Source organism: Canis lupus, chromosome 11 (assembly GCF_048164855.1).
Source record: "Canis lupus baileyi chromosome 11, mCanLup2.hap1, whole genome shotgun sequence".
Lineage (NCBI taxonomy): Eukaryota > Metazoa > Chordata > Mammalia > Carnivora > Canidae > Canis > Canis lupus.
Genome location: NC_132848.1, coordinates 27,930,429 through 27,953,614, shown reverse-complemented (window position 1 = coordinate 27,953,614; position 23,186 = coordinate 27,930,429). Strand labels below are relative to the sequence as shown.

Here is a 23,186-nt window from a genome sequence, read left to right as displayed (position 1 = left end):
GGTAACTGACAACCAACAGCCTGGATTCCCAATTGGCTTTATGCTTTACCATCCAGGCTCAAGAATACTGCAATCCTTTTAATGTTTTATGGGACAGAAAAAGGAAAAGGTTCTCCACTGCTTTTTTGCAATCAGTATACAGCCCTTTAAAAAAAAAAAAGGCCCCATGTGCACACAAACACACAGATATATATTATTTGTATGTGCCAATAAACATAATAACTAATTCTTTTTTATATCGTCTCTTAATAAGTAACCTAAATGCCTAACAGGAAGCTCTTATTTAATGTGAGTTCTTTCTAGTTTGTTCAGCATTAGAACTGCTTAGGGATGCCTGGGTGGCTCAGTGGTCGAGCATCTGCCTTTGGCTCAGGGCACAATCCCGGAGTCTTGGGATGGAGTCCCGCATCAGGCTCCTCTCAGGCTCCCTGCTTCTCCCTCTCCCTGTGTCTCTGCTTCTCTCTGTGTCTCTCTCATGAATAAAGAAATAAAAAAATCTAAAAAAAAGAACTGCTCAGAACTTGTGCTTCAACCAAGCACTTGGAACCCCCTATGATGAATTGCCTCTCAGGTCTTTAATAAAAGGGATGCTTTCCTAACTGAGAAGTGCCTCTCTCTGGTGTGTATATTTTAGTAACACTGGATGAAGAGTGAAAGAAGGGAACCAAAAACAGAGGCAGAAAGCATAGAAAAGTAGCAGAAGAATGCTTCAAAAGAGGGTGTGTGGGGATCCCTGGGTGGCTAAGCGGTTTAGTGCCTGCCTTTGGCCCAGGGCGTGATCCTGGAGTCCTGGGATCGAGTTCCAAATCGGGCTCCCTGCAACGGAGCCTGCTTCTCCTTCTGCCTGTGTCTCGACTCTCTCTCTCTCTCTCTCTCTCTCTCTCTCTCTCCATGTGTCTCTCATGAATAAAATCTTAAAAAAAAAAGAGAGAGTGTGTGTGTGTACATGCGCACATGTGTAGACTCACCCCATGTGGTCACAGGCTTGAGGTTTTCCTCATCCATCTGAAAAATGCTGGATTGTGCTGGCTTCTGAAAGTCCTTATTACTTATAATCTCCTTCACTGGGTCAAATGTTTTAAATGAGGGAGAGACATAGAGTGTCTCTACAGAGGCCTGGTTATAGAAAGTAGAATCTGATTTTGACATCCTTAAATTAGGGCTGATAAACTCTTCTTTATCTGATGACCAAAACGATGGTAAAGTTGTCAATGTTTCGAAACTTTTTGCAGTTGACTGCTTTTCTAGACGTATGTGCAAAGGGTTTTTGGTTACAGTATTCGTAATGGTACTGTCTGATTTCTTGTCCAAACTCACATTTGTCTGCAGAGATGGGCTCTTTTCTGAGGGGGTAGGCACAGCATCTATAAAATACCACATAAGAACTTTGATCAAAAAATACAACTTAAAATATTCTATTTTGAATCCGTTGCAATTTTATTTAATTTTTTAAAGTAAACTCTGCACCACACATGGGGCTCGAACTCATGACCTTGAGATCAAGAGCGGCATGTTCTACTGACTAAGCCAGCCAGGCACCCCCAAATCAGTTGCAATTTCAATAATCAGACTTTTTAAATGCCACTCTCTATTTAGTTGTCTCTACTTTCTTACTATGTTTCTCTTCTGCCTATATAAAGTATACCTCAGCTATTACTGATGCATTAGTCATTTGGTGGCTGCTTCTCTATCTCTCTCCTCACTGAAGCACAAGGCAAGGAAGGCTTCAAATAACTTGTCTTTAAATATTTCTCTCTTCACCCACTTATCTGTCTCTGGAACCATTATATTTTTAGTACCTTCAAACATTCATATTTCAAAAGATAAACTAGAGAAAATATGCCACATCAAACTGGTCTATCCTTATAGAACTGGCTACAAAAAAAGTCTTTTACCCCTGTAATAAAAATATATATATATCTTCTTGCCCCAGTGGCTATGCAAAGCCCATGAAAGAAAACCCTACTTTAGGTAGCAGTCTAATTTTAATAAATCCTTTGGCTATGTGGGAGAAAAGAAGCAATCTTTCAGAGTGTTGTGATTACTGAAATATAAGTTGCATCAGGTCAGAATCTTTGTCTATATCATTCATTTCTATCAACAACAGTACCTAGACTATAACAAAGTACCTGGAATGTAATGCACAAGTAATATTACAAATAGAAGGAGTTGAAAGAAACAGATATTTAAGGTGGGTCTGATACGGAAGATCTTTTGAATCTATGAATTATGAACCTGATCTAAATTTCTAGATGTGAATTGTTATCAACAGTGCTGGGTTTTGGTCTCAAGTAGTTTTATCTGAAGTTGGATATGGAAAGAAAGAGAATTATTTTAAAAGACAGAATTAATGGAATTAGAGGTATAATGAGACGAGAGTGGGCAAAAGGAAGATTGTATCATTTGAAGTTCCCAGAAGAGAAGAGAATACAAGAATTATGTAATCCGCTATCAAGTGCTGATGTATCACAACACACATCATGACCTCACAATGCACATTTAGAATGTGTCTAGGCTCTGAGTTATTAAAGAAAACAAAGCCTCTGAGTTTTTAAAGAAAAACAAGTTTTCTTTGACTCTAAAAACCTTCCTTCCCATTTTCATCCATAGCTAGAGGCCAGCCTGGGCAAAAGGGCTGCTGGGATGCCACAGCATTGGATCTCACTGCCTCCATCAGGAATTCCATTTCTTTCCAACCCTCTCAGCTACAAGTTTTCTCATCTTTTCAGACTCAATTCAAATATCACATTCTCCTGTCCTGATCCTTTCCTTTTCTTGCCTTATCCCGTTTTGTTTTTTTTTTTTTAAAGATTTTATTTATTTATTCATGAGAGACAGAGAGGCAGAGATATAGGTAGAGGGAAGGCAGGCTCCATCTGGGGATCCTGATGTAGGACTCGATCCCAGGACCCCAGGATCATGACTTGAGCCAAAAGCAGACACTTAGCCACTGAGCCACCAGGTGCCTGGGCCTATCCTGTTCTTGTCTTTCTTACCACACCCTGCTTGGAGCCCTGTGAGTCATCATTACACTTGGTCTCGTTTCTCACCAGTCTGGCCCCTACCTGCAAACAGGACCCTGAAGAGACCTTAGTAGGAGTCCTGTTTGTACCCAAGCACTTGACAGCGTGGCCCCTACGATGTGCTCAGGAAATGCTTGTTGAGGAAAAGGACAAATTGAAGCACAACGATAAAGGAAAAGTTATGCCTTTGGTTTTTTTTTTTTTAAATCAAATACAATTTCATGGGGTGCCTGGGTGGCTCAGTCAGTTAAGTGTCTTTGGGTCAGGTCATGATCCCAGGATCCTGGGATCGAGCCCCACGTCCTGCTCCCTGCTCAGTGAGAAGTCGGCTTCCCCCTCTCCCTCTGCCCCCTGCTTGTGCTCTCTCTCTCTGTCAAATAAATAAATATTTAAAAACAGACAAACAACAAATATAGTTTACTGAATAATAATTAAAGGAAACACCAAATTAGTAGATGAAAATAACTTCTAAAATATTTCTAATTGGGATCCCTAGGTGGCGCAGCAGTTTAGCGCCTGCCTTTGGCCCAGGGCGCGATCCTGGAGATCCAGGATCGAATCCCACGTTGGGCTCCCGGTGCATGGAGCCTGCTTCTCCCTCTGCCTGTGTCTCTGCCTCTCTCTCTTTCTGTGTGACTATCATAAATAAATAAAAAAAATTAAAAAAAATAAAATATTTCTAATTTGCATATGACCAAGCTATATCTAGCTGGTAAAAGGTTCTGCTAAAAATATTAATATATTCCTGGTAGAATGCTAGATTTGTGGTATTCCCAGGTACATGTGTACATCACCATATTTACATAAAAACATTCCTTAAAAGTGAATCTTAGTCAAAGATTTTTCCATTGGTTTCTATTTTACATCTGAGAAAAATGGGGGAAAAACATTTTTCTATAGTAGCAGAATCATCTTAAAATTTAGCAATATGTAAAGTAAGATAATTTGGAATGACAATGACTTTCTGATGGAAATATTCATAATAACAATCTAAACCTCAAAACTGGAATGTATAAACTCATCTGTATAGCCATCATTTTATTTTTTTATGTATTATTATTTTTAAAGTCATCTCTACACCCAACATGGGGCTTTAACTCATGACCTCGAGATCAAGAGTCGCATGCTCTACCAACTGAGCCAGCCAGGCACCCCTAACCATCACATTAATGTTTAATAGAAAAGCTTAAAATTACAAAAGAAAAAGTTATCTTAAAATTCAATGAGACAGAGGTACTTAGGTTGCTCAGTTGGTTAAGTGAATGGCTCTTGATTTTGGCTCAGGTTATGATCTCAGGGTTGTGAGATAGAGCCCCACATAGGACTGTGCATGGAGTCTGCTTGGGATTCTCTCTCTCCTTCTCTCCCTCTGCCCCAGCCTCTCTGCTGGTTCTCTCTCTTTCTCTCCCTCTCAAAAATAAAAAATAAAAAGAAATTTCAATGAAACCAGGCTAAAATCTATCCACCCTCTTTCCCAGTTGTCTGGGAGGAACAGAACACAGTCTTCTAGTTGCTTAAACTTTGTTTTATAAACTGGTAATCTTTTTATTTATTTATTTATTTATTTATTTATTTATTTATTTATTTATTTATTTATGATAGGCACACAGTGAGAGAGAGAGAGAGGCAGAGACACAGTCAGAGGGAGAAGCAGGCTCCATGCACCGGGAGCCCAACATGGGACTTGATCCCGGGTCTCCAGGATCGTGCCCTGGGCCAAAGGCAGGCGCTAAACCGCTGCGCCACCCAGGGATCCCATAAACTGGCAATCTTTTTAATGAATAAAACACTATGATCTAAAATAAGAAAGCATGACAATTCAAAAATAATAATTTTATCTTATTTTTTTAAAGATTTTATTAATTTACTTGACAGAGAGCGAGCATGCACAAGCAGGGGGAGCGGCAGAGGGAGAGGGAAAAGCAGACTCTCTACTGAGCAGGGAGCAAGATGCAGGACTTCATTCCCAAGACCCCAGGATCATGACCTTAGCTGAAGGCAGACACTCAACTGACTGAGCCACCCAGGTGCCCCCAAAGTAATGATTTTAAATGCAGGGTAGATGACAGAGGAAAATGTTTACTTAACTAGAAGGTAGAAGATACCTGAGGAGTCTAGGTAAAGTAAGCTGTACTTGGGGCCTTGGCCGCCCCCTTGCTCCACCCCTCTTCCTGTGCAACAAGCCAACGTATCCTCTTCAGTCCAACCACTACTTTATTTACAGTTAATGTTCACAAATTCTTCAAAAAATCCTTCTTGTTTCAGTGACAAAGTCTAAATTCCTTGGGTTTTAAAAGCCCTCCGTTGCTGCTTCTTCTTTTTAAATTTGTTTTTCCTTTTCTTTTCTTTTTGGTTATAGTCACCCTGGAAAACTGCTATACCTGCTAAGGCCTTTACCTAGTTAAGAAGTCTGACCCATGTAGGCATTTGGCCCTACATGGTCTGGAGATATTATGTGTGGGGTATCAGTCATACCACAGAGTTTGGCTAGCTGCTAAATGCAAAGTGGAAGGTGGCCAAGTTGTATCTTACAAATGCTCTCAAAGGCAATCCTTCTAGTTTCTGGAAAGCGTGACCCTGATTCACAGCTGAACTCTTCATCAAAGGATCCATTGAAGACCCTTCAACTTGATTGCCATTTATTTACACATTCTCTAGAAACCTCTACTGCTTTCCAACTTCTAATAACTTCACTTTTTATTGTTTCTTTTTTTTAAATTGGGCTACAGTTGACATATAGCATTGTATTAGTTTTGGGCATACCACACAATGATTTGATATACATGTATATTGTAAAATGATCATCACAGTGAGTGTCATTAACATCCACCACCGTTACACACAGTGTTTTGTCTTGTGATGAGAACTTTTAAGATCTATTCTCTTAGCAACTTTCAAATATACAACACAGTATTATTAGTCACCAAGCTGTACATTATATCCCCAGGACTTATTTTATAACTGGAAGTTTGTACCTTATGATCACCCACACCCATTCTTCTTTTCCTATTATTATTATTATTATTATATTGCTTATTTTCTATGGCTACTCAACAGAAAACTAACCTCCAGTCAGGTTATCTCTTCCTCACTCATGTTCATTCAGGTCCCTTTAGCTTCATTCTCCATGTTTTTTAATCTTTACTACCATCAATTTCTCACTCTGCACTCCAACACTGGAATGCTTTCCCCCTTCTCTATCTATTTCAACCCTACCAACTTCTCAAGGCCTATCCCAACTACTTCTCAAAACTATTTCCAATCATGTCTACCTAATCCATCCCTTTTCTTCATAATAAATATTAGTTTCAGGGATCCCTGGATGGCTCAGTGGTTTGGTGCCTGCCTTCAGCCCAGGGCGTGGTCCTGGAGTCCCAGGATCAAGTCCCGCGTTGGGCTCCCTGCATGGAGCCTGTTTCTCCCTCTGCCTGTGTCTCTGCTTCTCTCTCTCTCTTTCTCTGTCTCTCATGAATAAATAAATAAAATCTTAAAATAAATAAATAAATATTAGTTTCTATAAATTCATTTTTTTGGTAGATTCATTTTTTTCAGTGATTATACGCTGTATAGAGCCTATAACACATCATATTAAGTTCCTTAATTCTGACTTTAGAGTTTCTACCATGCTTTTGCATATAGGAGGTATGAAAATATTTGTTAAATTTAATAATTTATAAATTATCTAATATAAATATTGTTGATTTTGTGTATAATAATGTACAGTCTATGTGAAGGCTAAAAATAAGAATGATCAATCAAGAAACACTTGCTGAGCACCTTCTGTTTGCATTGGGTTATATTAGATTCTAGAGCCATACAAAGGTGGAAGTCATAGTTCCTACTGTCAATAAACATAAGGTCAAGTGTAGATTTTATATAGATAGGATATATATACATATTTGCATATATATGTGTGTACATATATATATACATACAAAAATATATATATGATAAACATAGAAATAACTAATAATACAAGTTACCAGTTCAATTTCACAATGTCTAAGAGATTCAGCTTCTCAATAAGTGAGTGAAAATAAAGAATATATTTGTATAACACAGTAAATTGAACAGGTTTCAGACTGGGTTCCCCCAGAAGCAGACTCTGAGGAACAGACTTGGATGCAGGTAGTTGATCTGGCCAGTGATCCCAAGAGCACGAGTGAAGGAGTGGGAAGGTAAAACTAAAAGGGATAAAGTCAACAGAGTGCACTAGTGGTCAGATGACCACTGTGAGCAAATGAGATTTGATCCTGCTGGGGGCTATAGGGCTGTCCATTCAGGAACGGGGAGGAGTCTCTTACCTTCACTGGTTGAGTGGTGCCCCCATGAGTAATGAATCTGTCGCGTTTCTAGGCTGTCCTATGCTTATGCTGAATGAGTCTATGGGCTCCAGAAGAGACACTGGTAGAGGACGAGGGAGACACAGGCACTCTCGGTGTATATGGAAACGGGTCCCTGGGACAACAGTTGTCCTCAGAGGCAGGCTCAGAGAATATGGGCTGGGGCATTCACGGCATTGCTACAAGATATACTCATTTTCAGCTTTCCTTTCCCAAAACCTACTGAAGTGACACAAGTGGAACAGAGGTATGAACCTAAAAGGGCAAACAGAATAGGAGAGAAGAGAGGACAACAGAAGATGAGAGTCATCAACAAATTGTTAGAAAAGGAACAGCTGATGGAGTGAGGAAGCAAACCCCCAGATACCAACAGCACGGAAGCCGATGTGAAAAAAATCAATTCCCACCTCAGAACTCTAGAAAGTTTCAGGAAGGGGAGGGTGAGGCACCTTTGTGCCTCATTATTTTAGGGAGAGCATCTTATTTGTACAATGAAAGATGTTTTTGTTGGCTGGTTGTTCATACATACGCAGAAGGGTGTGGATGAATGATGCTGAGTAGCCAGCGGATGGGCTGTCTCCTAGCTTTGTGATCCTGGGGCTGGGACATCACAAACCACGCCTCTGCTTTGCTGCCTCATTTTGTAGCACAGTTTTTCCTAAAATTGTATGATCCTACTACACTTAAATTCTTTCAGTTCTTCCAATTTAGCATGTTTCCTCTTTGTGCCAAGCTTTCACCCATGCTGTTGTTTATGCCTGAAATGCTCTTCCTCCTCTTTATATCTGATTTCCAACTTCCAAGGTGATGTCCGAGAGGCAGACATACATTTGCATATCTGTGTTTTTGCTCATGCTGCTCCCTCAGCCTAGCATATCCTTCATCTCTACCCTTCTCTTCTATCAAAAATTGTTTCATTTGTTTAAACTCAATTGAAATGCTACCACCTCTTCTGTGAGATCTTTATCCTCCGAGTTAAAACTGAATCCCTCCTTTGTTTTTGCATAATACAATGTGAATATTCATATTTTTCACTTATTTCCTATTTCAAATATTAGTCCTTCATTTGACAAATATTTATCAAGTACAAGGATGTAACAGGCACTATTCTGAGCTCTGTAACAGTGGTAAACAAATTTGTTGTTTCTGACTCATAGTTTCTTGTTTACAGAGGTGTCACCTCCAGCAGATTGCTAACTCCTTCAGGGTGCACATCTTTATCCAACTTGCTCAACCCTTAAGAGACTAGCAGAGTATGTGCAGTCATTTGATAAACGTTTGTTCAACGAGTCATTATGTGGATGGTCTCGTCATTAAAATAAATTCAATTGTTGAGGAAAAAGTCTTGGGGGACACCTAATTCAGTCCCTTTGCAATACACACGAGAACCTGGGACTTCCAGGAGCAGGCAGGACAGAACCTCAGATCCTTGAATTCTAGCTCAAAGCTCATTTTGCTAGGGGACTAGAAGATATAGAAAGTGTAGTAGAACTAGCTATGCCGCCTACTTCTTCACTGACAATTCTTCTGAAGGTTCACAACTGTCAAGTGACTGAAGTTTACTTTGAGGTCACTCCTTTTGCCCCTGGTGCCACTTTCAGAGCATAGGCCCAGGTGGAGGAGGACTGACTTAGGTACACAATGGACCCATGTATCTGTGCCCACGTGTCTCCTCCCAGGAAGCGCTTTGGGGTAGATGTTTTCTTGGATCCATATAAAGAATGCGCAGCATTTATGAAAAATTTTCTGAAGCCCATGGAAACTCCTGGGGATTTGCCAGAGAAGAGCAATAAATATTGTTTCTATATGGTTGAACACAAAGCACATAAATATATATACTCTGTAAACACTAAAGCAATTGTTTTGTGAGGGCTTTCCAACTTTCTCCAGGAGAGAATTTCTCTGAAATCCACTAAAAAGCAGAGAAGACTACAGAGTGAATTAATTTGGTTGGCTTGCTTTATCTGGTTTCTCATTTTCTTTCAATTTAAACCTGAATGTCAAAGAGCTTTGTTCTCAAGTATCTCTCTGGCAGACTCCTGGATGAGAAGCTCGGTATTAAATTATGAGTCTGTCCCCAGTTTCCTTTATTGTACAGTGCTTTACACCTGCCAATATACTTGATTAATGCAAAATACGACCTTGAAACATCGGTCATTGTAAAGCTGGCTTGATTACTCTTGATAGTTATCTTTAGGAAGAAGCTTATTCCTGGTGTAAGACATCAGATTGCAAATTTAAATACAGACTATCACCAAAATGCCTGAAGTAAGGGAAAACAACAACAACAACACCTCTCCATGCTTTAAGCCTACGGACAAAAGAGAAGAGCTATGTTGTTGAAGGGACCGAAAATGTTTTTGCTCCTTTGGAGACGATGATGAAATCATTTTTGAAAGGGAACATTGGATTTAATTCTAAGAGTCTTTGCCTACAGATAGGAACATTCTATACTGGTAACTCTTTTTCATTTTTCAATAATTCCACTGCCTTATTTCAGGTACTATAATCACTGCATATTTTTTTATATTCCATTATATGGTGAATCTAATAATGGGTGTTAATTCCAGCAGAGCCACTGCCATGATCAATTCTCCTGTTAGTCTGATACATTGTATCCAATTACAGCTACAAAGCAGAGAGCTGGCAAGCTTGACAAAAGATGGATGCCAAAATATGTCTTTCTGTAGTTTAAATACGTGTAACTGAAGGAGCTTCTACTTTTGCAATTATGTTAATCAAAGGAAATCGGATCTGATGATAATAAGTCCATTTTGCTAAGAGGCCACAGTTAGAAATTATTAATATAGAGGCAATTTGAATTGCTCATTAATATATTGGTTTAAGTAGACAGACAAGCCACTAATTTAAAATGGATATGAACGTGAAACTTGAATAACTTGTTTGATGTGAAAGTCTTAATATGTTTTTCTTACAGGATATGCATGAAACCCCAAATAATCATAAATTAGAACAGCTAGACTCTCCCTCTGGTCTGTGTTAAGTGTGTGTGCGTACATAGTTGTATGTTTTGAAGTTTTCACTTCATCATATTCATTATACTTAACTACAGAACATATTGTATCCAAGTTTTAAAAAGAGAAAATACTTTGGAAAATGTGGCTATGAAATATGGCAAGTATATTTACTGCTTTCAGTATAAATTTGAGATAATGGTTTTACTTTTCATAAGCAAATAGAGATATGGACACATTTAAAGGGGCTTTTCTTTTAAAACCTCAGGTAGGACAGTTGAAGGTTTTCAGGCCCTGAAAATGGGTCAGAGTGAATGGATTATAAAATAGGTACAGGATGCTCATTATTAAATTTTATATCATAGTTATGGTTCCACCAACAATAAAAATCATAATTTCCCTTAATAGATTATCATCATAAAAATTGAAACTGAACATGTCTTTGGGAAACTAGTGATCACTAGCTATTGCAACGTTTCCTGTTGTTGAGGCTAGGGTTTATTTACTTATTTGAAAGATTTTATTTATTTTATTCTTGAGGGACACAGAGAGAGAGAGGCAGAGAGGCAGAGACACAGGCAGAGGGAGAAGCAGCTCCCCGTGGGGATCCCAATGCAGGACTCCATCCCAGGACTCTGGGATCATGCCCTGAGCCAAAGGAAGCCGCTCAACCAGTGAGCCACCCAGGCGTCCAAGACTAGGGTGTAAATGGAAAGTGCTCTCTGGGACATGAAGGTCTCCTGCTTTACAGAGCATACTCCTGGCTGAAGGAAATGAGCAAGTGCTTGAAGGCACAAGTGTTTGTGATCATCAGACCAGACCTTAGAATGCCATTAAAACCCTACAAGGCGTCCTAGGAGAATAAAGACTTTAGATAAATTGGCCAGAGTTTCAATTCTGACATGAATTAAATATATGAAATGCTTGAAGTTGCACCTGGCACACAGTAAACACAAAATAGGTCCTGGGTGTTGTTATTATGGAACAGTCTGAAGACGTGAAACTCCCGAGGAGTTCCTGCCATGGCCTTGACTGGAAACATGGGCATCTGAACGCACCAGGTATTCTCCTCTCCCCCTGGAAATTCCTGTATATATAGACCACAGGCATAATGTGCATACTTTTTTGCCCATTGTTTTCAGAAGGTGATGTTTGAGACCCGGAGAACTGATGTTCTATGGAAAGATGATGAGGAGATGAAGACCTATAATTCTCAAATATTTTCCTCATTAGATGTGGAGACCAATAATAAACTTTGACTTCAATATGGAGTAAAAATCACGTCTAAGTCTGCAACACTGCAACAAAGCTAAGAATATAATTTAAATTGTGAATTCAGATGAAGAGTTAATTTCTCATGAAGTATGAATGCTCTATTTTACACAATAAGCTAAGAAGAAAATTCACTATTAAAATTTCATATGTTATATAATATACGTCCCTTTGGAAAATACCTTCCTGAATACCTAAGAGGAGTCATATCATTTTTCTTTCCCCAGGCAGTTAGTGTATGGTCCTTGTTTTTAGAGCTCTTTGCTTATATTTTTATAATATGATTTACAGTACCATACTGTAATTTACCTACTAATGTTTCCTCTTTTTTTAAAGATTTTATTTATTCATTCATGTGAGAAAGAGGCAGAGACACAGGCAGAGGGAAAAGCAGGCTCCATGCAGGGAGCCCGATGTGGGACTCGATCCTGGGTCTCCAGGATCACACCCTGGGCTGAAGGCGGCACTAAACCGCTGAGCCACTGGGCTGCCCTCATTTCCTCTTTTTATTCCAGCACCTTCCATATATTTTCATTCATTCATCTATGCAACAAATAGATGAATGAATTCGAGGATGGACCATATACTTTGCACTGTGCCTGAAAGTACAAAAGCCACTGGAATTATACTGGCAAAGTTTTTCGACATTGTAATTCATTTCAATTACAAAACACAGAAGATAAAATAACCATAGATATACTTCATATGTTTAAAGACATACAAGCTTGAAAATATGAGCACAGAATAAGAGATTATAAAACCAAAAACCAAGTAGAAGATTCAAGTAGAACTTCTAAAAATGAAAAACAAAATAACCAAAATTAAAAAAAAAATAACTGGTGATTAAAACAGCAGTAACTCTAGTTGAAAAGAAAATTGGGGAACTGAAAGGTAGTACAAAGAAATTATTAAAAAATACAGCACAGAGATCAAAGTGAAAGAAAATCTGGGCGTGAGTTGAGGCAATATGGCAGATGGAGGGTTCTCACACTAACGCCATGTCTAGTCAGAACACAACCTTCTTTTTGGTCTCTAGTGACCCACCCGATCACACATCAGCCATTCTTAATCACTAGAAAGAGTCCACCTCATGCTAGCACACCTCTGGGCTTCTGCACTAGCTGCTCTCCCTCCAGGGCCTGCTTTTACTTCTCTTTCCCTTCTCTCATCTGGAGGATGAAGTTGACCTACTTATGGGACAAAGCTCCCTCCTCTGAGCTCAGCTCTATTCATGTCAGAGCAGAGGAAGGGGAGTAAGAGACAAATGTCTATCTCTTCCTCATCTGGCCATTGTTACAGTCACATATCTCTTGGTTGCTGCTACTGCTTTGGCTAACATGGCTATCCACAGCCTCTCAACAGCAGGCACCCAATCACTGGCTCTCTTGTGGAGTGGATAGGAGAGTTCTTCAGAGCACCCTGGGGACCCCGCCCCTAACCGCACCACTCCCTAATGTAGGACACATCCAGGTCTGCTTCAGCTTACTCCAACCACCTCCCTGCTGCATCCCCTCCACGGTGACTTCCAATGTTTGCATCTAGCCCCTCAGGCCTGGCACATACTTGACTCCTCTCTTCCTCTCCTCTCCCAGGGTTAGGAGTGAGTTGGACAGTTAGGCAGTCATGGCCAGGGTCTCCAACAAGAAAATATGGAGTCAGAACAGCTAATATAAAATGGCATTAACATCTTGTTCTGGAGCTTAGACAGGACCAGACTGACATTCTGCTTTGCAGCCCTTGCAAAAATGACTTCTGTAAAATGTCCTAAAATAAGACAATTAACCACAAAGCATTTGTCATGGACAAAGGGGAAGTTAGGACATAAGCCCCCAGATGTCAGAAAAAAAAAAAAAAAGACCATCAGTGCATACACATTAACCTAATAGGTAAACAGATATGTAACCCTGTTGGGCACAGGGTGTCAGCACACCCTGGTTGCTTAAGAGAGTTCCACAAAAGAGCTCATTAAAAAAACCAGAACTTAGAAACTCCAAGGGCAACCTTCTTGGGCATCCCCCCCTCTCCGGCAGCTTTATACTTCTGCTCAGTAAACTTGGCCCTGCTGCCCACCACTCTTCGTCTGATCTAGCTCTTCATTCTTCAAAGCGTTGTGACCAAGGGCTGCGGGCACTAAGGGGACACAAATCCTGTAGCACCAGGTGACTGCTGGCTACAGGGGAGAATTCACAGCTGGAAGTTCAGGCCTCCAAGCCCCATGGGTCCTCAGGAGTGTCCATGAATCCTTTTGCTTGTCCTTTGCCCTCTCATTTCTCTTAAAGATAATTCCAAACCTTCACTGGTCTCCTCAAGCACCCTTGTCAACCAGACCTTCTCTCATTTTTAGTAAATAACCTTCTCCCCTCTTCCTCAAGGAAAGAGAGGCTTTTCAACAGATTTGTTTTAGCTTTTCATCCTCCTGCCAGCCAACTGAACTATGACCTACGACTACTCTTCGCTCTCTTCCCTTCGTTTTGAGGGTCAGAAACCCTGCCTATGCCTGTCCAGGCCCGTCCTGCCATCTGTGTCACCGAAACACTCCCAGTTGCCTTTCCTCTCATCTTCAACTCCTCTTTTTTTTTTTTTTTTTTTGGTTAGCTTTCTCCTCTCAATCACAGAGGAGAGGTCTTTTTTTAAATACTTCCGTGGGCCTCTGTGTCAGCGTTTCTCCTGCTCCCCTCCTCACCCAAACACAATGGAAAGCAAATGTTTCCCCTTGAATTCATTTCCTTCTTTCCTGATCACCTTCTCAGAACACCACAGTGTGGCTTCCATTCCCACTTCTCAACTGACGCTTTCCTGAGGACCACTGACCTTTTCAGTGAACCACAGGACATCTCTGCGTTATTTCAGATTGACTCGTCTCTCCTCCCTCTGCACCCCTTCATCTCATACGTTCTCTCCCTCAGAAGATATTTATTAGGCAGTGTGGCACACACTATTCCAGGAACTAAAAATGCAACAGTGAACAAAATCACGGAGTCTTTGCCCTGGAGCACAAGCTACAATGCATTACAGGGGAGAGGAAGTTGTTAATCACCAAAGATTCGTGCACAGTACGTCAGACGATGCATTCTGTGGAGGATGATGGAGTGGTCGGAGGCATGGGGAGCTCAGGGGGATGAGCAGGCCTGCAGGGAGGGTGGTCTCGCTGTAAAGGTGGAGCTTGAGCAGAAAGCTGAAGAAGATGGGAGAGAAAGACATATGGAGTAGAGGAGGGCTGCGCTGTAGTTGGAGGGAACAGTCACTGCAGGACCCAGGGCCAGGAGGGTGCTGGGCCGTCCCGTCCCCGGGAACAGGAACAGCCAGGGGTCTAAGATGGACGCGGAGTGAGTGCCGGGGAGAAGCCACAGGAGAGGAAGTCAGGGAGAAAGCTGGGAGCCAGATCAGAGATATTCTTGTGTGAGATGACAAGTCCCTGGAGGGTTTTTAAGCAAAGGAATATGATATGACTTCCTCTCTCTCTCTTTTAAAGATTTTATTTATTTATTTGAGAGACAGAGAGGATAAACAGGGGGAGTGGCAGAGGGAAAGGGAGAAGCAGACTCCCTGCGGAGCGGGAGCCCAATGTGGGGCTCGATCCAAGGACCCTGGTGGGATCATGACCCAAGCCGAAGGCAGACACTTAACCAACTGGGCCACCCAGGCACCCCGATATGACTTTTTAATAAAATCATGTTGGCTTTTATGTGAAGAATGGCTAAGGGGGAATCGGGGAGAGCTGAGGTCCCAAGCAAGGCCCTGTATGAGCAATACCAGTAGACAGGACCAGGATCAGCAGTGGAGATGACTGGTTTCTGGATATATTCTGAAGGTAGAGCTGCTAGGAGAGCAAACTGGGGTGGCTTCAAGGTCTGCAGGGATGATGCATCCTCACAGACCTCCAGACTCTTCCTGCTGAGTTCTGCTCTCTAGGCAGCCCTACTGAACAAGACCCAAGATGACCACCATGGCTTTCTTCCCAGATAGTTCACATCAGCACAGCCCTTGCTGTTCAGAGATTTTAGAACCTGTAACTCTAACTTACCCTCTCTCAGTTGCATGATATTGTTACCTAGAAGTTTAGTTCTTTTTCTAACACCACAAATTAGATGTTATAATTAATTTTAAAAGACAACATTTGTTTAGATTGATGTACATATTTACCAATTTCTTTTGGGGGCGGAGAGGCAGAGGGAGAGGGGGAGAGAGAGAGAGAGAATCCCAAGCAGGCTCCATGCCTAATGCCAAGCTGGACGCAGGACTTGATCTCATGACCCTGAGATCATGACCTGAGCTGAAATTAAGAGTCAGATGCTAAATGGACCAAGGCACCCAGGCACTCCTGCCAATTTTTGTTCACCATTCCTTCTTGCACTTCAGACCTTCCTTCTGGAATATTCCCTTTTTCCTGAAATAAATGTTATGAGTTCCTTTACTGAGAATCTGTGATGATAAACTCAGTTTTTGTTTATCTGAACCATCTTTTCTTGGAAAATGTCTTCATTTCACTCTTATTCTTAAATGACTACCCACTTTGGATTGGCAGATATTTTCCCTGAGAAAGCAGATGATATTTCCAGTCTTCTGGCTTCTAATGTTGCTGATGAGAAGTCTGCCCTGTTATTCTTTCATGGATAATCCGCTTTTCTGTTTCTGGTGTTCTAGATGTTCATTATAACATGTGAGTTGGCAAATTTTTGTAGTTATTTATCATATCTGGCATATATTATGCTCCCTGATTTTTTTGAACGCATGCTTTTCATCAGTTCTGGAAAAATGATCTCCTATTATGTCATCAAATATTACCTCCAATCAGCCATACTAAACTTCATTTATCATTTGTGTCTCAGCTTTTAAAAAATATTTTCTACCTTCTTGGCCTCTGCTGCATTCTGGGGAATTTCTTCTGATACACATTCTGATTCACTAATTCTCACCTTAGTTTTATCAAATCTAGTGTTTAGTCCATCCACATCCACTGAGTTTTTACTTTCAAATAATTATATTTTCCCGTTCTGAAAGTTTTACTTGGTTATTTTCCAAATTTGTCTAGTCATCCATCCCTTACTGATTCTATCCATTTTTTTTTCTTTAAGCATTTCATAGTCCGCTAATATTGTATAGCTAATGGTTCACATCTGAATCCTTGCAGGCTGAATCGGTTATGTGCGTCTCTCTAGACTCTGGGGCATGGAGACTTATTCCCCTGTTTTCGGCGACTGCTGACTGTGACATCATGCTTGGTTGAGGTTAATCTCTAAGAGTCTTGGGTCTCAGTAGGGCTTCCAAAAAAGATCTGTATTTTTGTCAGGAGCTAGGACTACACACCTAAAGCCAGCGCAGCCTCCTTGAGTGCCCCCTGAATGCCAAGTCTGAGGCTCCACTTTCTCCCTGCCTGCTGGCTCCGCCTGAGTGGGGGAAGTGGTGGGGTGTGGGGGAGTGCTCTCTGATGCTGATGTCAGCATCTGCCTTTCTGGAAAACCTGCCTTTAGAAAGTCCTTTGCACTCACAGCTCCCTGCTCCAGCTGGGTTCCAGTTCTTGGGCTTACACGGCATGGTTTTTGTTCGACTTTGCCCTTCAAGATTTCCTTTAGTTCCCATGAACCCAACAATGTATTAAAAGGTATCTTTTATCCAGAATCTAGGTTTGTGTGTGTGTGTGTGTGTGTATGTGTGTGTGTGTTGTTTCCATAGCAGGAGGCTCTTCAGAGCATCTAGTCCACCAAACTCCTGCAAATATAAGTTAGGAATATAGTTTTTATCCTGTAGATAATAAAAAGCCATTAGAGGCTGTTTTTAAGATTTTTGTGTTAGATCTCTGTGGAAATTATGTGGCTGATAGGAGCGAGGCTCAGGCATAAAGATCACTGACAAAGGCATCCTAATAGTGCAGCCGACAGATGACAAGATCCCCCAAAGTAGGGACAGAGATGACAGTTAAGATATGATTGCCACAGAACTGTCACAATTCAGTGATCGAACATTTCTGAATAATTAAGCTTTTCCCACGTTTGTAGGTAGCAAAGTACTGGTAACTATCATTATCAAAGTATTAAGTACTCCTTTCTGGGTTTTTCTTTTTTCTTTTCTTTAAAGATTATTTATTCATGAGAGACACAGACTGAGAGAGAGGGGCAGAGACATAGGCAGAGGGAGAAGCGGGCTCCCTGCAGGGAGCTTGATGTGAGACTCGATGCTAGATCCCAGGATCACGACCTGAGCCGAAGGCAGGTGCCCAACCGCTGAGCCACCCAGGCGTCCCTTTCTTTCCTGAATTAAATGAATCAAATACCTTCAAGGAAGTAAAACACCCTTTTAATAATCTATATTTATTCAAAGTATTTGACCTTGCCATGAGCCACAGGAAGCTATCAAGATTTTACTGCTGTAGTCCTTTGCTTATCTTGTCTCAAGGCCATACTGCATGCTGATCCAAAGTATAAAAGAAACACCTGCTGCAAAACTCTGAGGCACTTCCAGAATACCTTTGTAGTGCAGTAGAGCTACCATCTCTCTCTCTCCCTCTCACTCTCACACACACATTAAAATCTTTCAAGAGGGAAAAAGGACGAGCGCCTGGGTGGCTCAGTTGGTTAAGTGTCTGCTTTCAGCTCAGGTTACGATCCCAGGGTCCTGGGATCCAGCCTGTGTCTGGCTTCCTGCTCAGTGGGGAGCCTACTTCTCCCTCTCCCTCTGGTGCTCACTCTGCTTGTGCTCTCTTGCTTTCTCTCTCTTTCTCTCTCTAAAATAAATAAATAAAATTTTTTTAAAAAGAGGGAAAACGTACTTTCAGGAGTTTAATCAACCCATCAGAAACTAGGTCATTCATTGTCTACATCACCCAGTCCTCTAAAGCACTCATACTCTGTTGTATGGAGGACAGCAATATGAAGAGGGAAAAAATCAAGTACCACTATTTACATTTTGTTAAAACCGCTAACTTCAGGGAAACTGAAGCTATGCTTTGAACATGTTGGGCATGCTGGACTGTAATCAATAACAAGGACAAAGAGATGAACTGCTAGATCACTCTCAGAATTTTATTAAGGGATTGGGCATGTTTGGTGATAACCTACATTTGAGGTTTGTGGTGCCTAGTTTTGTTTTTTTTTTTGTTTTGTTTTGAAGAATAGTGGAATGCTCAGATCTCTGAAATGCACAGCAGACATACAACCGGAACCCCAGAAGCACAGTTATCATCTAAGTTCAAATTTAATTACTTTAGTGTACTGATATTCAATATTTCTAGAATACAAGGATTTAGATGGATGCTCACAGGCACCTCCAACATAACACATCTAAAACATAGCCCTTAACATATCCCTCAGACCGGGTCTCCCCACCGTCTTCCCCTTCTCAGTAAGCAACACCATCACATACTTCCCAAAGGCAGAAAACTAGGGCTCATCCTCATTTCCACCCTTGTCCTCACTCCAACAACCAATCACCAGGAGTCCTGAGGGCTGAACTCCAAAACAAATCTCCCATGTGTATATTTCTCTCTGTAGACACTGCCTCTGCCCTCAGTCATGGTCACTGGATAGTCTACCTAGGTTCTTCATTCACCTTTCTGCTTCTGTCTACCCTGGTAATGCATTTTCCCTCAGTTTATATTTAAGTAAATACAAATCAGATTGTAGCATTCCTGTGCTTCAAATGTTCCCACTGTACTCAGAATTCAGTCTGAAACTCCTCCCTATGATTACACAGTACAGAGTGACATGGTTCCTGCCTACTGTTCTCTGATCTCCACGCAGACCACCGGTCCCTCATTTGCTTGCAACTCTAGGAGCAAGCTAACCTTTTATTCCTGCCCCTGGGCCTTTGAACTCGCTGTTGCCTCTGCTTGGAATGTTCTTTTCACGCCTCTTCATCCTTACCTCATAGCACACCATCTTGGTGCAGGGGATTTCTCTTACTACCCTAACTAAAGCATACCTCACTGAAGTTCCTCTTCATTTCCTTAATAACATGTGTTACAATCTGTAATTGTTTTCTTTGTTTAGGTTACTGGTTACCTTTACCAGAACAAAAGTTCCTTGGGGCAGACAGGGCCTGCCATACTCATGGCCATTATTTCCTGCCTACCACCAATGCTTGACACATGGTAGAAACTTGATTAAGTACCTGTTGAACTAAAATAGAATTTATCAATCTTCCCTTCTAAAATTACTGTTTAGCAACTAATATCTAGTTGCTGATAGCTATTTTATGCTCATAAAAAGCTGGACAATCTCTGGGTTTGGGCTCAAATTGAGACAGTTTACTAAGTTGGGATCTAGGGAACACCTAGCATTACAATTAGTAAGAATTATAGCAACACTCTTTATAAGTATTAAAATGAGCAAATCATGTGGTTTTGTTGAATAGAATTCTGTTTCAACAAAGAATTGACAATATTGAGCACTCCTTCTAGATCTCATTCCATCTTTACCCTGAGGACCACCCCTGCCCCAAGCTTCCACTCTTTACCCTTTAATATCCCACCAATTTCTGATTCATCCAATATTCAATTCAGTGAAGATGAACTGAGAATCGACTTTGTGCCAGGCAGTGTGTGAAGAACTGGGGCTATAAAGGTGAAAGGATGATGGATGAAGTACTAACAGGTAGAGTCTCCCTCACCACAACTGAATCCCCAAGGCCCTTTGCCAACCACAGTCACCAAAATACAGAGCTCCTTTTGCCCAAGAAGGACTGTCTTGATGGGTCAGAGATGAAGATTGATTGATTGATTGATTGATTGACTGATTTATTTATTTATTTATTTATGATGAAGATATAGATTAAAAACAAAAGCCAGATTAATTTAACACAGAGGGAGTTTGGGGAGAATACTGATTTAGCCTGTCACTCCCTGCCCTACCCCTCTATGCATCTACCTTAGACTAAAGATCCTCTGAGGAAGGAGACAAACAGAAGAATCAAGAGTCAGATACTGGCAAGGAGGTCTTGTACTCTGAGTCTATCCAGGGCCTGGTGGTGGGAGTTGGAGAGGCCAGCCATCCCTCTTTCTACCAGGTATGTCTTGAGCCCTTATTGTTAGCTAGCCATACTTCTAGGTCCTGAGCATTCAGCAGGGAGAATAGAAAAAAAAAAAAAAAAAAGAATAGAAAAAAAATTCTTTCCCTCATGCTGCTTTCATTTGGAGAGTAAGAAGGATTTCTGCTTGTTCCCCAGGTGGAGCCTGGAAGAGCAAGTGACATTTGGAATTCCTCCCCCTGTCTTCAAATCACACCAGCAGCACAGAATGGAAGCAGCCTCGGAGAAATGCAGGGAGGTGGGTCTGGGAAGAGAGTATCTCAGGGCAGCCATTCAGAGCCCCCACTACATGAGAGAGGTGTTGGGGAGCATCCAGCAGTGCCTGAAGGCTGCAGGATCAGCTGAGAGACAGAGTGGCAGAGGTGAGAGGGCCTCACTAGTGGGGCAGAGAGGATGCTAAAAGCCCAGCCTCACAACTTTGTGCCAGGGCAGTGCTATTAGGAAACCAGTGGACGCTGGCAGAAAGAGATGTGGACAATTAGAGAACAGTGAGCTAAGTTTCCTCTTAGCAGAGGTCAGGATGAAGATGTCCATCCCCAAAGCCATGATGCTAATAAGCTGTCCCTGAAAGTTGGATGCCCATCCTTGAAAGGAGGAAGGAGAAAAGGAAATCCTGAATTGATTGAGTTTAAACCGGAAATGACTGAGAAAACAAAATAAGCAAAGTGATATTTTTTGGAAGTTTAAAATTAGGAAGGTAGAAAAATAGGGCTACCCCTTTTGGCGCACTGGAGGTCACAGCTTGAAAATATCATGTTGATGACACAAAGGTGAATAAGACCCACCTCTGCCTCTGAGGAACTCTTTCATCTCCCAGAAGGCCCTTGGTGTTCCTTCCCCACAAAGAGCTGCTCAGCTCTTTTGCTGCCCTCCAGACTTCCCTCCCTCTAAAATCCCCTACCTTGAGTAACAAACATCATCCAGGAGCTGGGGAGAAATCATCCATGCTGGTCTCCGGGCTCCTGCCACACCAGAGACAGATCCTGGTTTCAGACCAGACTTGAAGTGACATGAAAAGAAAAGCTAAATAAATAATTCCTGGGGAGATGCCTGGGTGGCTCAGTGATTGAGTGCCTGCCTTCAGCCCAGGGTGTGATCCTGGAGTCCCAGGATCGAGTCCCACATCAGGCTCCCTGCATGGAGCCTGCTTCTCTCTTTGCCTATGTCTCTGCCTCTCTCTGTGTCTCTCATGAATAAATAAATAAAATCTTTAGTTAATTAATTCCTGGGCCACCACCCTCTCATGTGTGTTCCTTCTTTATATCCTTGAACATGATTTCCAATTGTATGTGTTTTGGGTACTTCCTCCTCTTAAACAGACTCTCCTTTGGATAACAAGTGTCAACCAGGAATGAGGAAAATTTTATAAAATTTTAGAAGATGACTCTGCTGGTATTAAACTTCATCAGTGAACTTGGAGTACACCCATGTGCTGCTCAAGCTGCTCTTCTTTTACAAAACTATGGTTAACTTTTCTCTGAAGACACTTTCAAAGTATATGCAAGAAATACAGAAAAAAACACTATGACTCTCTTCAATTTAGGGGCATTTCAAATGACGCTTGTTTAGCCAACAAATATTTAGTATATACTTACTACGTGCTAAGCACTGGTTTAGAGGCAGAGAATAAAATGATGAACAAGACACAGACCTTCTCTCAAAAAAGAAAAGTCATAGCCAAATCAATGGAACAGAATAGAAAACCCAGAAATAAACCCACACATATAACAGTCAACTAATTTACTACAAAGTGACCAAGAATATACCACGAGGAAAGGACAGTCTTCTCAGTAAATGGTGCTGGGAGAACTGGATAGCCACATGCAAAAAAAAAAATGAAGTTGGCTCACTATCTTCCACCATACACAGAAACAAACTCAAAATGGCTCAAATATTTCAATGTAAGACTGGCTGCCATGACACTCCTCAAAGTAAACATAGGTGGCAACCTCTGTGGCTTCAGTCTTGGTGAGGATTTTTAAAAATTCCACACTAAAAGCAAAGACAACAAAAGCAAAAAAACAGGAAATAACACATGTTGGTGGAGATGTGGAATAATAAGCTTTGTGCACTGTGGGTGGGAATGTAAGTTGGTGATCGCACTGTGGAAAACAGTATGGAGGTTTCTCAAAAAATTAAAAACAAATACTGTATGATTCAACAATTCCACCTCTAGGTATTTATCTGAAGAAAATGAAAACACTAGCTTGAAAAGATATCTGCACCTCCATGTTCACTGCAGCATTATTTACAATAGCTAAGATGGGGAAGCAATCTAAATGTCCATTGATGGATGAATGGATACAGAAAATAGGACATACAAAAGCACACACAGAATTATTTAGCCATAAAAAAGAAGGAAATCTTGCCATTTGCAACATGGATGGAACTTGAATGTATTACACTAGGTGAAGTAAGTTAAATAGAAAAAGACAAATTCCATTCTGATCTCACTTATATGTAGAATTAAAAAAAACAAAACTAAACTAACCAGCCAAATAAATAAAACAGCCTCATGGGTATAGAGAACAGATTGATGGTGGCCAGAGGTA

The 23,186-nt window shown here is 41.1% G+C and overlaps 1 protein-coding gene and 1 long non-coding RNA gene across 4 annotated transcripts in view; one reads left to right on the top strand and one right to left on the bottom strand.

The window, feature by feature from the left end:
• The window catches only part of ENTHD1 (ENTH domain containing 1), a 106,342-nt gene that overhangs the window by 11,594 nt on the left and 71,562 nt on the right, over positions 1–23,186 (bottom strand). For all 3 annotated transcript variants that reach the window (XM_072843882.1, XM_072843881.1, XM_072843883.1), the window contains one exon: positions 969–1,364. In XM_072843882.1, coding sequence (XP_072699983.1) covers positions 969–1,364 — 396 coding nt within the window. The remainder of the gene's footprint in view (positions 1–968; positions 1,365–23,186) is intronic.
• LOC140642223 (uncharacterized) lies at positions 18,277–21,856 on the top strand. The gene is made up of 2 exons (XR_012038723.1): positions 18,277–20,613; positions 20,773–21,856. It is a non-coding gene; the product is annotated as an uncharacterized lncRNA (long non-coding RNA).